At 40.7% G+C, this 18,768-nt stretch overlaps 1 protein-coding gene across 5 annotated transcripts in view; it reads right to left on the reverse strand.

Annotated features, from left to right (window-relative positions):
* Positions 1 to 510: 510 nt before the first annotated feature.
* Positions 511 to 18,768, reverse strand: part of mid2 (midline 2) — a 139,853-nt gene continuing 121,595 nt past the window's right edge. For all 5 annotated transcript variants that reach the window (XM_085789687.1, XM_085789690.1, XM_085789689.1 and 2 more), the window contains 2 exons: positions 4,460 to 4,667; positions 511 to 4,125 (listed from right to left, as the gene is read on the reverse strand). In XM_085789687.1, the coding sequence (XP_085645813.1) occupies positions 3,702 to 4,125; positions 4,460 to 4,667 (632 nt within the window). In that variant the 3' untranslated portion in view covers positions 511 to 3,701. The remainder of the gene's footprint in view (positions 4,126 to 4,459; positions 4,668 to 18,768) is intronic.

Genomic DNA, 18,768 nt, shown 5'->3' on the forward strand with positions numbered 1-18,768 from the left:
CATGTTAAAATTTACTGACTCCGACAGGGGGGTCATGTAAAAAAAAAAAAAAGTCCCGTGAATCCCTCCGGTGGCACTGATGATAAATAACGAACAGTCCCTAAGAGGTATCAATATTTTACAGAGATTGTTGAACATTTTGGCTAATAAACTCAATTGCTTTCCTGCTGATAGTTAAATGAGGCGATCAACCACCAGTCCGATATACTGTAATAATAGCCAAAAATAGCCTATATGAAGTTACAGTCATTAACTTAATTTAGCATAGCTGTTTTCTCTTGCCTCGACACTAAAGCCACCATAATAGCTCTGTACTGTAGCTAAATATATAGTTATTTCATAGGAGTGGTTCTTCTCCTTATTCTGGCTTTTTTTTTTCTTTTGGGATTCCTTCACCAGTCAGTCAGTTTCTGCTCAAATATAAGTGAATGTGATTTTTTTTTTTTGATTGCATGATCTTCTGCAAGAGGAAGGCAACACAAGTGGAAAAAAAATCTCGACTCCAACACATCTGGGATCAGACTTTTAATTTGACTTAAATTCACATAAATAACATTGGTTCATATATATTTTGTATATTATACAACTTTATATAATATATATTTCCCCCTATGATTTACATTCCTCTCTGGCTAAAATTATATCTATGGAAACAGCCTTGCATCAAAGCAAAGCTGCTCTTTTTGTGCTGTTTGTCAAAGGTCCAAATGCCAAAAGGAGAGGAGCGTGTTTCTCTTTGAGTCATAAAAAATAATTTACACAAACAGAAAAAAGCAAAAAGGAGAATCTATTGCATTGTCTCTAGGGTATTACACTGCACTACGAGGAGTGGGTAGCTATTGAAAATCATTCACTGTATATATTTTACTGTATTGACTTGTGACACAAAGAAAGAAAGAAAGCACTGCAAACAATCTGATATGCATGGCAATGAACATTTCTTGTCATGTTTTTTTCTTTTCTTTTTGGGGAAAAAAAGAGAGAGAATATGCTTGACTCAAGATAAGAAACCTCATCACGAAGATAAGGAAAGAGTTATGAAACCTGCAGCAAGGTCACATAATCATGCAGTGACCCAGCCAAGCACACTTGCACAGATGGGTTGAGCTTGTCAGTCCGGATCACAAATCAACACATGGCCGTTTCGAGGCTGTGACCGACATTATTCAACAAGATGGGTGGATATTTGGAAGTCAGGTAACATTCACTAATCTCCCTGACAGAAAAAACAACCATCCACTCATACTGGAGCTCCTACTGTGCTCTCTTTGACCAGTGGATTACCGGTATCTCCGTTGTCAAGTACCACTCAGGAAATCAAAACCACAATCATGACGGACTTGTCACAGAGTTGCCCTAAATGAACGCTGCAGGTTGAAAGGTACACTGGGAGGCCATGAGTCAGATTTTCTCTACCTTTCTGCTGCTGAGAGTTTTACTTCACTGGATCTTTGCTTCAACATCTTAATAAGTAACCAAGGCTACTAGAAAATGATTGAAATCTGTGTGTTTGCAGGGTATGTCCGTCAACCAAATCATAGCCTGCCAACACAAATGTTACATGACATTCAACATCAAGTACATACCTGGTGATGTGGAAAGAGAGTAAAAATGGCCATAAGGTGTCAAGGTTTTCATGTCAAATCTAATATGATGGTATGCAAATCATCTACCTGTATCAACACAACCTCAAGTGCCACCTTATCACAATCCCTTCTTACGAAACCTTTTAAATCTGCATAAACTGTGACACATGTTTGATTGTCTGGATCAGCGACACTACCTGATGATTAAACCAGCTATACACACTACACCATCGAATCCAAATAATGAGCAAACGATGGATCCAGCTACAGCTGTTACTTGGGCGGTGATGGGTGACACACAGTTTGAAGTCAAGTCCGTTGTGAGCAAATATCCAGGTGAGCGATGAAATCATGATTCAATGAAGTTGAAAGAACTACTTAAAAATTACCCAGTGAACCATTGGGATCCTACAATGTATCATGCATTTACCACGACGAGGCCAACCTAAACAGAACATGACGCGTTGTCGGTGTGTGTGTTTGTGTGTGTGAGTGTGAGTGTATGTGCATGTGCATGTGTTAACAAATCACAAGAGGAAAACTACAATCATGCCATGACATTGCGACAGACAGCAAGTTAAAGTGTTAACCGCCTCCTTCCCTGAAGTAGTCGACAACAGAGTGAATTTTTTTTTAAAAACAGCTATTAGATCTATCATCGTGATAAAAAAACGCATAAACACCATCATAATCATATCCCTTTTCCGAGGAAGATAAATTTATTATATGCTATTTGAAAAGACGAATGGGGAGGGAAAGAAGCTGGTTGTGTTCAAAGCACAGAGAAAAAGAAAACAAACCTTTTCAACCTTACAGCAGATATTTCTGTTTTATTGCAAAGTGCTTTGAGTGACCAGATTAGGCGTTTGCGGAACAAAACAAAACAAAACAAAATGTTTTTATTGCATTAAACATTTGTTTGGTTAATATCTAGCCACCGTCATTAATCACTGATCATAAATTATATTGTAAATATGACTGAACACAACCAGCAGTAGTGCTAGTTGTCACTTTCTCTCCCCATGACCGCCCTTCCACTCCGCTCCATCTACTCAAATACTCATAGAGGGGAAATAGTGTTAATTAAAAAGTGCATGAATATGTTGAGATTAATAATAAAAGTAAACCATCTTTTTTTTCTATCTCATAAATAACACCTTTTCCACTAGTTTTCAATAAACCTCTTATTATACAATCCCAGTAGTCACATGATGCAAATCTCCCCCCTGTGACCTTGACAACATCTGGGGGTAATGTTAACACTTCCTTAAACTTGGAAGCTGTTGGGTCAAATCTAGGAGGAAGACCAAAGAAAATACTTGAACGATGACCACTTACAGCGACTGAGGGTGCAACACATGAACAGTGACACTGGAGGACTAGTTTTTGTCCACCTGTGTTGTGTAATGCAACAGCAAAAGTCACATACAGCTAGCATGGATTTGTGTTAGCGTGGTGGTAGCATCTAGCTGACACAGTAAAACAACTCAAAGAAGACACGTTCACATTTAACTCAATAAATGAAAGCAAAAAACACCAAACTATTCTTTTAACACTTGGTTGAGATCATTTTATCAAATTTTGCCTCTGCTTTTGCTGTGTTTACTTTAATCTGCTACAGCGGAGACATTTAATAATGTCACTGTTCACATGTTGTACTTCAAACTGTAAATGGCAAGAGCATGCCTTCCTTGATCTCCTGCCTATGGTCAAATGAAGATGAAATTCAATCAAAAACAGAAGACCTTAAATATTCAGGGAAGCCAAGAGTCCCGTGCTGCCCAACGACAGACCAATAAAGCTCTCTTCCTCAGCGACTCCGGGGCATCAGATGAGTTTTACGTCCACTGACTTTCACAGTCGACATACCATGATCCCATTCACTGGGGAATCTGCAAAGCATTGGATAGCTACAAACAAACAGGACAGACATTTTTTCCCCCAGACTTGTGTGCATATTTCCATCACTTTCTAAATCCATAAAAAAAGTGACCAGTCCACTCGTAATGTAGATTAGAGCAGAACTCAGTCACTCTGTCTGTATCCTTCAGCTCCCAGTCAGCCTTTCAGTCACCGGGCCTGAGTGGACTCTGATAGGCCTTTGCTGAGCCTTTCTCAGTGGCAGGTCTTCATCCCGGTCAAGTATGGCGACTCTTGCCGGCACAGGCCCATCTGCTGCTGTTGCTGCTCTTGAAGATCTGAGGCCAAACCATCGACAAAGTCGGGGACGGGCAGCCCTGAGAGTATCATGACTGACTTGTTCCAGATCATGAAGGTAGGTACGACGGGCAGGAGGAAGGAGACTTCGAAGGTGTGAATGTGCTGGGAGTTCATGGCGTCGTAGAAGGACAGCGAATTGTTGTCATAGTCCAGCAGGACACCAAGCCGCCTCAGCTGCAGGCTTGCCTCCACTAGCATCTCCTTGCCGTCGTGGCGGACCATAAAGTTGTTGTTGCAGCGTGAGAACACCCATGAGGATGAGTTCTTGCCGCTCCATTCGTTTTTCGGGGCTGATTTATAAGCCACGCCAATGGCATACCTACAGGGAGGGAACATTTTGGAATGCATTAGTGATCTGAAACCAGTGTCCTCCTTAATGACTGAAATTGCACAGTCAAGCTACCTCATGCTGAGGACACACAAGCTAGACTCAGGCCCTTTGGGTCTTTCCTGCATGAAGAGGTCTACTTCAGAGCCAATTAGTGAAAAGAATATAATTAGAATAAGAGTATACAGTACACTGTGTGTAGGGAGTGTGTGTGTATGGGTTTGCATAACAGCCTAGATTTTAACTCCCTAAAGAAAAATATTTCAGTTTACCAAATCTCCTTGAAGGCTTATATAATGCACTCGTGCGCGTTTGCGTTTCTTACCATGTGGACGCTCCCAGCAGCACCTCCCAATAGTGGCACCCGCTGTCAATGAACACATTACCGGCTGCTCCATAGGAGCCTGTGCCGCTGAAACGCTCTGGGGTGTGACTCTTCTTCAGTGAGCTCTCATCCTTCTCCATGGTCAGGCAGTCATTGGACAGACGCAGCTTCTTGTGGGCCGTCTTTGGGTCCAACTTGAAGGGTTGACCTGGGGAGAGATAAAAGTTGTGCTTTAAAGGATTTGTTTCTGTGACTACCATCATCATCATCATCATCATCATCATCATCATCATCATCATCATCATCATCATCATCATCATCATCATCACCTATTTGCGCAAACTGAAATCAGCTACTAAAAACAAGCCAAATAAAATTCCACACAATGTAATACCTGTATATAAAATCATTTCCAGGTTGTTATCACTATGATTTATTTATTAATGTTTGACTGAGTAGCTCCCATTAAAGAAGAGGGGCAGAAACTGAAAGCAGGCATTGTGCAAACTGACCGGCTGAAGGGGCCTTGTTTTTAATGCCTTGTTTAACAAATATATTTGTAGTTTGCTACAGCCCTTCATTCTTTATTTGCCACAAACTCAATGCAAAAAAGGAGAGAAAAAGAAAGAAGAAAAAACAATCTGACTATGCAGAACAAAAGTTCAGATCAGTTTGCATAAAAAAGTCATCATCATACACTGCATGAGAGAATGAATACTTTGTTCCCCAAACATGTCAAAACACATGCAGCAAAATGATGTTGACAGCACTGGATCTCCTCTTGCCTATTTACACTTCCAGCAGAAACATTAGCATTCATTTGAAGTCATGTTTCTGGACTGTTTGTGGTCTCCAGTAACTCTTGGGAGAGCTGATTGGAGCTGAGGTTTGCTGCTGGGCGGACAATAATGGTCAGCTGCCTCACTGTGATTGAAAATGCTTGGTAGAGCTGAGGGGAGTTTGGTGATTACTCTCTGTGGATCTGACACTATGACCAAAATCTCTTTCACATTTCACACTAATTACACTAGTAACCAATTAAAATCTATTTGAAAAGGAAAAAAAATGTAACAGTTGTTGCTATTTTTGTTCATGACGTCTTGATATTGTCACGCTGGAAAAAGGCAGAAGTTACAAGAAGATCAGAGAGGTGAAAGAGCTGAGAGTGAGAATAAAAATTAGAGCATGATTTTAACTCAGCAGAAAAAGGAGAAAATAAATAGAAAGTGGGGTGAGGAGTGCTGGCAGAGAACTCACAGGGAGACACAGAAGAGAGGGATGTTTGAAATACAAGGGCGAGAGTCTAAACTTCAAAGCTCCTCACAGCCTTTGGTGAAAACATTTCATAACAGTGGAGGAAGCCACCCGGCATTCTCCTCTGTGCCTCCCATCACACAGACTCAGAAATTAGCTGAAGGAAATCGCCTTCGCTTCCAATGCACTAGGTAGTGTTCGGGGCTATTCAGAGGAAATGCTGCTATCCGGACGCAAGAATTCAATTTGCAATGACACCAGTAATTTGGGTGTAATGGGTGGAAAATTGAGAGGGTAAAACTAGGTGAGTGGCAGAGAGAGAGAGAGGAGTTAAGGAGCGAGGAGGAGAGGAGAAGTTGAGGGGATAAATTGAGGTTGAAGATTCTGCAGAAGATCCCCTTTCTACCTCTTTGTGTTCATGTATATGTATGTGTGTGTGTGTATGTGTGTAGGTTTCATGGAGGCCAGCTACGTCCCTTCCAGACCTGACATTTAACTCTGACACCTCTCATCTCATCTCTGTGCCTCCCTGAGCCTCCCACGGCTTAATGAGTGACACAATGAGGACCCCGACTCCTCCTCCTCCTCCCCTCTCTCTATCTGTCCTTCCCTTCATCTCTCTTCCCCTATTCTCTCATTCTCATCCTCTCTATCCTCTCGCCTCTCTCATACACTCTCCTCCAATAATCCGTGTGGTGAGTGTGTGTTACCGCATGTGGATATGAGACGACGAGGCCAATGTGCTGCTGGCAGCCAATTACATTAATGCGCTCTCTTCTTTGAACTGCTTATCGCTGCCAGCACAGCCATTTCCAAACACTGGGGCTCTGTCATGCCTTTCCAGGGGATGACTCCTGAGAGGCCAGGATGGGCCCGGGGTTGAGGAAGGGGAGACACACGTGACAGCAGAGGACAAGCAAGCTGACACACACACACACAGACACACACACACAGACAGACACACACACTTCCAGCCTACACACAACCAGACGTACAGTAAGTGGCCAAGTGGAAATGTTTTGAACCAACGCCAGCAGGATCCTTCTAAATGGAAAAAAAAAGTCATGCATAATAAGCTTGGGTTTGAACAGTGAATTCTGCGTGTGTGAGAGTAAATGTGTATGTACATGAGGCTGGCAGGATACTCCAAATGTAACAGAGGATTTTTCCAAGATGGAAGGTGTAACACTGGAAGAACTGTTGCATCTGGCAAGTTGGGTTGCTATAACGTTGTAAGGGTTGGAAAACCAAATGGTTCCAGTTTTTTACATGCAACCTCAAATGCATCATGGTCTGCAACTGGTTAAAGCTTTCATGTGATATTGTGAACCATTTATTTGCATTGTTGCCTATTGGCTATAATTGGGTGCATTTACATTTTATCTTTAAAATGTTCATTAATGTACACTGTCCCTCTCGAACAAATAAAGGAAAAATGAAATGAAATGTTAAGTCTATTTTTTTTTCAACTCAACAACGGCTCTGTAGCTAAGTAATTCAATTTTGAGGTGCTTGTACTTTAGCTTGCATTTTATGAAACTTTATACTTATACACTGCTTTATATTTTATAATTTAGTACTTCACTGCACCACAGGGTGAACTATTGCAGATCTTTTCTCCACTGCATTCATCTGAAAGCTGTACTTGGGCTGTTAGACTAACATTAAGATATCATACGATACATCAGTACATTTTGCTGTTGAAGCTACTTCTGTTTTTTTACTTAGGGGCTGGACATGGGACTTAATTGCATGTAACAGGTAAATTCTACACTGTAGTACTTTCACTGTTATTAAGGTGAAGTACCTCATTCACCACCGCTGCTGCTGCAGTGTGAGTTACCATGAAATGAACAGACCCTAAGTCTCAGTGAGTACACTGGTATTTGCTGGCAGCATTAGGAAAACATGCTTAATTTGATTTCTCCTGGAGTGCTACAGTACACCACTGGCCTAAAGGTGTTAAAAACCTGTGTGGAGTTACAGATTAAATTCTAACTATTTCAAAATAAATAGTAGATGTTGATATCAAAGGAATTTCATAACCTGTTTTTTAATTATCCCCCTGTAGAGGCATCACACACATTACCACTTAACACTAAATAACTAATGATTGTTACAAAAGAGTTGTGTTGTTGCACACACAAATAAGCTGTCACGCACTTTCCTGTGCTGCCAGATCCTATTTTACAAAAAAGAAAAAGAAAAGAAACAGTCAGGATAGGACAATGGAACAGACCGGATTCATTAGCAGTGTCAGTGATTAGTCTGCTTCCACTTTGTAGTAATGTATTAGTAATTAGAGATGTTTGCAAGTGTCTGCAGAGGTGATAACTGCTCTGTGTTAAAGATGTGCATTGTCTACGGCTGGGATGTCTTTAATGGAAACTTGTAAAACACACAAAGAAACAGCATCATGGAAAAAAGGAGAGGAGAAAAATAAAAGGGGGCGACTGTTGAGGGAGCATTTGTGTAAAAAAAAAAAGTAGTAGCTTCATTCCAATTTCATTCCACTGGGTCCTTGTTGAAATACTTGCAGCGGGATAGCATCTTGGTAATCGACTTTATTTCAATTCAGTCAATTTCACTCACGCTACTTCTTTTTCCTGGCTCACATTTTTGCTGAGGGAGAGATTGAGCAGCCTCTGTAATGAGGGAGATAGGAAAAAAAGATCCATTTTACCGCATAACTAAACAATTACTGCAGTAGAAACAGAAGCATCAGGGACACAGAGCGCTCTCCTGGCACATCAGTGGTCTAATGCAACCTTATATCTTTTCACAGGTTTCTACTATGTCCCTGTTGAACTTGCAAATCATCCTGTGTCATTAAAATGCATGACTGCACGCCACTTGGCTGCTAATTGACTGATCCACATGTAATATAGTATGTAATCCAACAGTGCTAACTACTTTCATGGACCAGCTAGGACACAGATTTACACTTCTTGAGATTAAAAATGCATCCATCATGTAACATGGCTGGTGTTGATACCCAATGGCACAGGAGTAGTTCAAGGTACGGAGAGTGAATTCCTGCTGTGACTTCACGTGTTTTACATCTCGTCCTCTTACCTCTTCCTGAGCACTTTTTTTTTTGGCTCTGTCTACTGAACTTTTACAAAAGCTCAAAATGTCTTTGTGTAGTAAGGAGCAAAGGCAAACAGCAGTTTCCCATCTTCTTCAACTTCACCCTTTAATGAACTCGGCGAAGTCTGCAGAGACCAGTGCTAGAAAAAAATGAGGCTTCTGGGTCTGTGTAGAGTTTCACTGTGATTAAGAAACCATTTGCAGAGTGAATGTTTCTGAGATTGTTTAAGTAAAAGCATGTGAAAGATTTTTTTTTTCTCCAACAGTGTAAAATTCAGTTGGTGCTCTGGCCTTCTTGGCTCACATTCAATCTGTTGTGAATTCTGGAGAAAAAAAAAAAAAACAGCAACAAAAACGCAAAAACTCTCAGTCATTCTCCTCTCTTCCACCTGCTGGCTTTCCTGCCTGCTCAGTTAGTGAAAGACGGCACTTTGAGCAGGTGAGCACATCATAAAACTCTTTGCTGTCAGGTCCAAAAAGGCAAAAGATGGAACGTGCCTTTAAATGTTAAATATCAGCGCTAATTGGTTCGCCAACTGCTCCCTGCTGTGACACTACTGTGACAGCGTTACGCAGTGCTGTAAAATGAATCCCATCATTATGACAGAACATTAAAACCCATTGGTGCTGCTGTGTATTCTGCTAATGAGAAAAGCTGATTGGGGTGTTGGGCGTCCTTGTTGACAGTTCTAATAAAGAAAATATATTTATAGTACAGCCAGGTCACCAAGAAGGTCAATGCTATTAACTGGCAGATAGCCCAGAAACAAGGAGCTGAGACAATGTTAAAAATACAACCAGCCATCTTCGCTGTGCTTGATCCATGTTTGGGCAATTATTGCTTGTTGCTTCATAGGCTTGAATAGAAATGTATAAATTATCAAGATTAATGCACTTTTATTATGATACCAGAAGTGCATCTAGGCTACCTGTTTTTTGTCCATATATATTTTGTTTTTTGTTTTTCACGCATTGATATAAAGGAACAACGACTTTTTAGCACACAAAAAGCTTCTTTCTCTTTTTTGTGTGTGTATGTTTAAACCTTCGTTAGTGAACATTTCTCCTCTGCCAGGATCATCTCTCCATCTGACAGGTGTGGCTCGTCAAGACACTGATTACAGCATGATTTCTGCACAGGTGTGTCTCTGGCCATTCTACAATGTGCAGTTTTATTTTTAGAGGTATCTATTGTCAACATTTGAGAGAACTGAATTGTCTGCATGTATAAAAGAAAGCTTAGATCTTTTATATTAACTCATGAAAGCTTGAGCGTTGCCCTGATATTTTTGTTCAGTATATTCAGTCTTTGTCTGCCAAGGAAACATTTCAGATCCAGTTACCTTTTCCTCTGCTTTTTTTGTAGAGTTTTATTTTGTCATCATTTGTCAAATGACACCTCTCCATAGACAATACAGATAGCTACACATGAAATACAGTCATTACAAGGTATGCATCTTATACCACTATTCCACAGGATCCCCATCTCCTCTTCTTTTTTATCCTTCCCTTCACCTCCTTTTCTTCCTTTACTCCAGACACTCCTTTCTCCTCTCATCCCCATTTTTCCCCTCGTCTCATCTCCTCTCCACCTCTTACTGTTTACTTTAGGGGCTGTGCGGTAGCTTGAGGCCTGTCATCAGAGATGGATGCTGGGTAAATATTATTGCAGATCCTTTTACAGGAAGTAAAGAGGTACGTGTACCCCTGGGGCACCTTGACTTGTGATATTTTCAGGTTGGATTTTAGCTGCTTACTCAGTGTAGGGACTGGGATCTGAGGAATACACACAAACTGTACGTATTCACACACGCATATACACACTTTCTTGTGTGCTGCGCACACACACTCTACAGACACGCAGAACAGTTTACTGACAGAATGACGAACATTATAAAGTCAACAGTCCAGTGTTTGACTGTCAGCACAGTAGGCGCCTAGAGGAAGGTCGGTATGTATTCAGATTAACTTTTGTTTACACACAAACAACATGCTGATTCAAAATGGAGCCTATAGTCTTCACTTGTAAACAACAGAGCTTCTCCATGAAGATATATCTAAGCCTGGGTTTATGCTGTTGGTACTCCCACCTCACACAGGCTGCTGCTTTGTTCTACAAAATGGATGCTGATGTTTGTAAAGCTATACATAGTGGTTCAGGTGCGACTGCCAAACAAGGAGGCTGGAGTGTAAATGGAGGTAGTGGAAGCAGACAACCATACATTAGCCGGGCAGCTTATCACTAGTCAGGGTGGGAGGAGATTTTGGGAAAATGAAAGGTTTTAACCAGAACTAGATTCTTTTAAATGTATCCTTTACATTTAGAAAACTAGGTGGATTAATCATTTAACTCCCCATGAAAATCACATTATTCCAATCGACAGTCTTCAGAGTGAAGATACATTTTCGAAAAGGTTGATCTCAGTCTACCTGCATGCGCTGACTTCTCAGCTGAGGAAATCACACCATAAAGTTGACTTCCACCCACATGTGCAATCAAATCAGACACTGCACTTAAAGCGTAAACAACACACCAACAGAGACATGCTCAGTCTGTAATAATAAATACCACTGCACCACTCTCCAGCCTTCATAATGCTGCTAATACTTGTGAGTCTAAATCTGAACCATTCCCTCTGTCCTGAACTGCTTTCCTCCTCTTTCAATTGTGTGTCCTGCTGGTATGAATTAATTACTGAGACAGGCAGCCAATTAAAAAGCATAAACAGGGCACAATCTAATAAAAGCTGTTGACATTAATGTGATTTCTTTGTCAGCCGCCACTCTAATAAGTTGTGACCAAACTCGAGCGCAACCTTAATTCAATTTCATGCTTATGAATGCATAAAAACATGGTGCTTTAAAAACAAATATAATGATTATGATGTTGTCCGTCAGAAGATGCGGCTCAGACTTTTTAATCTTAAAATGACTAGATGCATGTTTGGCTTTGAATTAATTTCATATGCTTCATTATTTTTGTTTTTCCAGGGGAAAAAAAAGTAGGAATTCATCTGTGTTCATTTTTACCATTAAAAATATGATGAAAATCTGGAGTCAGTGTGAGCTAAATATGTGCAATACCTGCACTGTGTGAGCCTTATGAAAGGAAAATACATGATTTTATTCTCTATTAGGTAAGGAAACATCTTGTCCACTGACTTAGGATTTAACTGTAATGGGCTCCATTTTATTTTGACAATCTGTGTATATTGCTCAGGCCTGGACTGTATTAATGGTTAAAATGCTGTGGATTGAGGGCACTCATGTCTGCAGACACTCGCGCCTGCAAAGAGCTATTTGGTGTCTCTTATTCACTCAACACTTTACCTCTTTCACTCCAAATCTACCTCTTCTCATCCACTTCCGTGATCTCTCTCTCCATTCGTACCGTATGTCCCTGCCTCACTTTAGAAGACCGTCGTGTAAGAACCTGGTCACAGTCCCTTCTAAGGTAAATGCAGAAGTATGGTCATGGCAACGAAAAGGTCACACACACATGCATGTATGCGCAGTCCATTGCTTTCCTGCTTTCTTCATCATACTTAATTCATACGTGTTTCAAGATGTCAGTTACTTCACATGTTAGCCATGAGCATCAAAGTGATACGTCTATATACTCCAGCATTAGCACCTCCGTTCACTCCGAGCCACTCAGGGTTCAATGAGTGGTTTCACTGGTGTGACCTAGAAAGCCTGTGAAAGCTGGAAGACTTCACAACATGATTTTAAATGTTGTCTCAATCGAACCAACTGTATTGCACAAGACGCGGCTGCAGCCACTGAGAGAGCACTCCACCTGTGTTGTGTTGTACTGTATGTATAGGTGGTTTGCAGGTGACGTCAACGCGGAACGTTACGACTGCAGATGGGCGGCAGGAAGTGTTTTACTGGCAGGATAACTGTTGAAAAATGCCCAAGTTTTGCGGCTGTAAAAACCGGGAAAAACAAAAATAATAACAACATTGTGGGAGAAAGAAGCTATTATCTCCATTACGTGACTGAAACATGGAGATGTGATTCCCACCAGCCGCATGGTGTTCGCAGCTGAGGGCCGACTTACGACGAACTTGCTTCTTTTATAAATAAAATGAAAGCAGCAAAATCAATGTCTTTTTTTTTATCCCACATTTTCATCTTTCTTGTCAAAACCTGACTAACATTACCTGCACTGCAACTTGACCTGCCTACTGAAAACTGGAGATTGAGTTGTGTCATGTCTAATGTGACGATGAGCTAGCAGCCCGTGGCAGAGATGAACTAGACAGACTTACTTCTTTTAAACTCCACACATGCACATTTCTTTCATTTTCAAATTTGTGGGAAACAAATGCAAATACACAAACGTGCAACAAAAGCTGCAAAACGTTTAATGCAGCTACAGTATTTCGGTCATACAATGCAATGGAAGTGTTCCCAATGGACACAAGCCTAGGGGTTGGAGTGGGCATAATCCAAATGGTAGCAGCCCAAGTGGGATGCATTTGTTATTCAATACCTTTAACTTAAAGTCACGATGAGGCATTGCAAGTCTGAGCCAGATTCCTCGCTTTTTTTGTATCCCCTGAAAACACTTTCATTGTGTTGTAGAATTGAGTTTTGAAGCTCTTTTATTTGCATGTGCTGCTTTTTTTTGATGGAAATGTTTACTGAATTAGCAGTGTGTATCTTTGCACGTGTTATCTTAAGTTGCAGTGCATTACGCTCTCTGGGCCACCATTTGTTCCTGGTTATCTTGACTATAGCTTCATCTCATGCCTTCCTTTATCATGGTTTCCTTTAGATGCCGTTTGATAAAGATAACATTAAAGGTCGCAAGAGCTTTTAAGCTCCCTGCCGCTGTTAATTTCACAGAAGTTGCTGCATTTGACCTTGCTCATACATTCACACAAATAGCTTCAAGACTAGGTAAAGGTTTTCATCTTCACAATGCTAAGCATGGTCCTTGAAGGCTGATGCTGCAGCAGCAAAACATTGTCTTGTTCCCCTTCTTCCTCCCTCTCTGTCTCTCTGTCAGACAAACATGCACGCACTTACACACCCACAAATGTAAACTGTCTGGATGAGATTACAATAAGCACGTCTGGTCTCTTCTTTACCATGAGACCAAAAGTTGCGGCATCTTGAGAGATTAAAAGCTTTTTATACCTCTGGGATGAATTGACAGATGGCACGAAGATTGAAGAAAGGGCACCAGAAGAAGAGATCATATGCCATAGCCAGGGGTAACAGAGGACAGCGTGCCAAAGAAGAGGTTAGAGAGGGACATGAAGGAGGAACATGAAGAGTCTGAGGCCAAGACAAGACGTTGCGTAAGAGAACAGGCTTTAACAATGCCTTTTGAAAAAAAAGAAAGCCTGTGTCAGAACCCTTTATTTGTTTCCAATTTGAACAGTTCCCACACATTCTCTCTCTCAGCAGTCGTTAAGCAGAGCGAGATGTGCGTGTTGTGATTTAAAACCTCATGTGTTTGAATTACCTTTATATGAATATTGTGAAATTGTGTCCTCAGAGGTCAAACTAGAGCAGTTCATTCACTTTCTGCTCTGATTCCTATTGTTCATTTACTAGTAGATTTGATGTTTGTTTTGCAGCAATTTACATAATAAAGCAGGAAAATGATTGGCAGTGCTTCCCTGTGTTTGCTTTTATGCCACCACATTTGCCTCATTCAGATTAGTTTTACACGTATACAGTGCTGCATTTTGGTTGTACTAAGTAGTTCTTCTTTTGAATAGTGAGTTGTGATGCATGACTTTTTAGTATCTGTGCGACTCGTCGTTGCGTTCTTTGCTTTGCAAGCTTCAGCCTGAAATATGATGAGCTTAGGCTAAAAGCCCCCAGAGCCTCTCTTCTTAAAAAATGTGACAGCTAAACCCTCCAATCTAGCCACAGTCAGAATGAGAGACTTGAAGAGCAAGAAAGGAACTTGTGGTTCTCAGCTCAAAGACTTGCTACTAGAGCTCAGAGTCCATGGAGAAACCTAATCAAAATGACATATCTGTGATCAGTTTTGTTGTTACCCATTTTAATCCAGTAACACTGCTCGGCTTCACCAAAACAGATGAGCGGGCCCCTTCGATCTAAATACCAATTCCTTAGAGTAAAAAGGGGGAGGACAGAGTGGGAGATAAGGAAAAGAAAGAGGGACAAAGACATGAGAAATGGACTGACAGATGCATGCACAAACACAGATTGGTGCAGGTGCCATGATGAAAACCAAAAGAAAGAAAAAAAACCTCAATCATGGATAAAAATACAAGGTCTTTTTTTTGTGGTTATTCTGACAGCTTGTCTAAACCGCTGCAGCAGAGAGAAGTGTTGGTTGCCAATCAGAGGCTCAAAATCTCCACCAAACTTGGCTGTGGGTGGACAAGCATTTCCCCCTGATAGCTCTCTGGCAGTCAGAGAACGGGAGGACTGACAGCGAGTAGGAGAGACAAGGGAGGAATGATACAACATTATACATTATACAATAAAAGTACTGAACAATAAGCTACTCCGTGTCATAAACAGTGTTAAAACTCTGTCCTGACTTGAAAATATGGATGGTAATGAATGTGGACACCTTCTTTCTAGCTTTTCTCAGAGGTTTCAACCACACCATCAATGTATGATTTTACCAAATTTGACTTTTGAAATTTAAAATACATGGAACATCTAGTTCATATTTGAATAATATTATAATTATATCAAACTAGCTTATCACATCACTCCTTTTCCTACTTTTATCTTTCTTAATTGGCTTCACAACACATGTACAGTATTTGTACAAAAGGGCAATTAAAAACTGAGATTGAAAATTCAAAATAATCACTAATAATAATCAAGTGGTTTCAATCAAGTGTTTCTTGTCTTACCTTCCAAAAAATAGTCTATCAAACCCCCTGTTATGTAATGTGGCATGACTGTCATAAGAATAATGTGACTGCTTTATAACTTTGTAATGCCAGCAATTATTGTAATATGATCCAAAGCAATGTCTCTAGTACTGTTCAATGCATGTACTGTTCAATGCATGCATTGGCCTTTATGATACTGTTATATGGTGAGGGAGGGGTATGCTACATGCTACAGTAAGTGTAATCCAAACATAAAGTCAATAAAATTCTATTTGAATAAATTAGATTGTGAGAGAATAAGAAAAAGGAAACAATGAGGGAGAAAGCAATATAACATAAGTGAAACTGTATGATGAAAAATAATACCAATACCACCTCATCATTTATCTGTATCAGGGGAGATGGTTATAAATTGAACTTCTCCTAAATGTTATTTATATTGCTCCCAGTAAGACAAGTCCAGAGCATCTGTGACAGTGAGCTGAACTGCCAGCTCCAGATACCCCGCGTTTCACCTCTAAATGCTCCGCTGCTACATGTCGAGCCTGCATCGCACCGAGGCAGTAATCCACTCTGATGCCATAAGAAAAGAGCTTAAGCACTGACATGCTCCATGTCCCACAGGCAGGGCGTGTCTGGAAGAATCTGGGTGTGCGGGGTGGGAGGGAGCATAGATTCAGATGAGAGGGCCAGTGATATGATGGATGACGGCAGAAGCTAAAACCTGTTGTGCTTAAAAGGAGCAGATGGCAGCTTCACAGGCAGGACAGGTGTGCTGGTGGAGAGGGGGAAGAGTTCTCTTTAAGTTCTCCCTTTAAGTTCTCCCTAATGTATGTGAATGTAATATTACATTCATAAAATAACATAAAAAGGGCTAAAATAAAAAGTGTGCCTTTGTGTCCTATATTGACTTGGAACGATCGTTCTGGTGAGAACGTTCCCAGCAGTAATTTCACTTTTAAGAGCAACATATACTTGTCACTTTATGTCAAGAGACTCACTGGAGTATTAACATGGACTTAGTGACACACAGACTGGATTAGGTTAAATTGTGAAGGCAGTTCCACTTTACAAAGCTCATCTTTTAGCAGTTTAATATTAACCCCATATCTCCAGCACATCCAAGGGCCAAATCAGACTTTGTCCAATAAAGCACGTAAAGAGTACATCAGCAGTTTTAGTCGCTTTCAGCAACACTGAACAGTTTTACAGCCACAAACAGGAGGCTGAGACATCACAAAAGTCTTGTTCCTGTCATCACTTAAACAATCCTGCTAATACTTCATTCATTTAGTATGAGTTCTTGCAATACATTGCTCAAAAGCAAGATTGATTGTTACATCATTTATTTAGTTATATAATTATCATCCTTAGGAAAGAGCATTCATGTAAGAACAAAAAGCTGCACACAAGGAGTGATACTAGAATAGGACCACGCACACACACTCTGCTGTGTGTGGGCCTCAGTTGATCGATACCCTTGTCCCAAATCTGCTAGCAAGTATATTTCTTCGTATTATTTTCAGTATCCAGTGCCACTACTCCCCTTCTCATAGGCTCATTTAGCGTGTGTGTGTGCAGTGCCTGAGAGGGAGAGAGATCATCCCTTGACTATTGCAGTTTCCCACACACCTATTTTACCCAGCAGAGTGTATCCAGATTACAGTTAATCCTAAATACCACAGTCAGACTCCTGACAGCAGCTACAAGGAGTTGGCATATCAACTCCATTTTAGCTTCGCTGCACTACCGCTGCAATTTAAGACTGATTTAAAATTTTATTGAGCACCCTTGAGGCACATCCTAAATTAGCTATATCGCTGAGGTTTTAACTCTTAATGTGCCACAGCTCAGCCTGAGGATTATTTACATAGTTTCACTGTGGCTGATCAGACTGTCTAGATTCAACAATATAGAACCTGTTTGTTGTGCTATACACCCTCAGTGCATTGTGTATCGCTTTTTAAAAATATGTTTTCTCTGTTTTTTCGTATTTCTTGTTACTTCTCTTGTTAGTATGAACATTGGCCTCACTGTAACCTAACATGCTCCAATCAGCGTCAAGGCTTGTACACATTTTCCCTGTTTATCTGCTCATATTTTCTTCAGTGGGGAAAGCAAATAAAAGAGGAAACAGAGAAGAGATTGCCCCTGCACAACTCAGATAAAACTCCACAATGGTGCAGGTGGTGTCAGGAACAAAAACCATGAAAAAAGAAAAGAAGGTTCCACCGCACTCAATGGGGTACATTCAATAAATTTATTTGTTAAAACCGCAGCAACGCGTTTCGCCCCGTGGGCTTCATCAGGCTAAAAGAGGAAACAGCTCAAAGCCAGGACAAGATTCTGCAACAGAAAACACAACTTCAGGGAGAAAAAGAAATACAAAACTGAGAGGTAGAAAAAGTGTCAATTAAACTTCACCCTTTCTGACTGCAAAAACCCACCTCCACCTAGTTAGAGAAACAACTTCTTCATACGTGTCAAGAACAAGTATGACTACTGAAGAAAATGAGATGATGTCAAAAAGACAGCTTCCTCAGTCAGCATGTTAGAGACCCTCTGCTAAACGAGAAACCCAGTCACTTAAAAGATAGAAGAAGAGTAAAAAAAAAAAACATGCAAAAAAGAAAAAGCAAGTCATGAAAGGGGAGATGTCATAGTGCCTATTAACATCCTCCAACTGCCATTTTTGTGCAACATCCCGCAGAAACTACCAGCTTGGAACCGAGGGTGCTGGATGTTTAGAGTGGCGCAGGTTTTATTCTGCAGAGGTACATGTGAGTCTAAAAGTGACGCTTTCATGTAACTCTATGCGAGCTGACAGGTGTGTAGGAGAGGTAAATAAAGAAAAGAGGGAGCTGTCATAGGCGCTATATGCCGAATTCTGCCGCTAGCGTGTCTTAAATTAGCACCGCAGATTGGCACTGACTCTTTTTTTCTCATATCATGTGATTTAAGCCACAGATTACTTGATTAAAGTTTCGAAAGTAGTTGACATACTGTAAAGCCTTATGCACAGTCCTGGCAGGATTAACGTCTGGGTTTTAACAAAGCTATAGTTAGATAGTTAGATACTGCTGCACATGCTTCTATGTACTGTGTACTGACCTAAATAATCTC

This window comes from Trachurus japonicus, chromosome 10 (assembly GCF_045865225.1).
Source record: "Trachurus japonicus isolate A0001 chromosome 10, Traja_1.0".
Classification (NCBI taxonomy): Eukaryota; Metazoa; Chordata; class Actinopteri; order Carangiformes; family Carangidae; genus Trachurus; species Trachurus japonicus.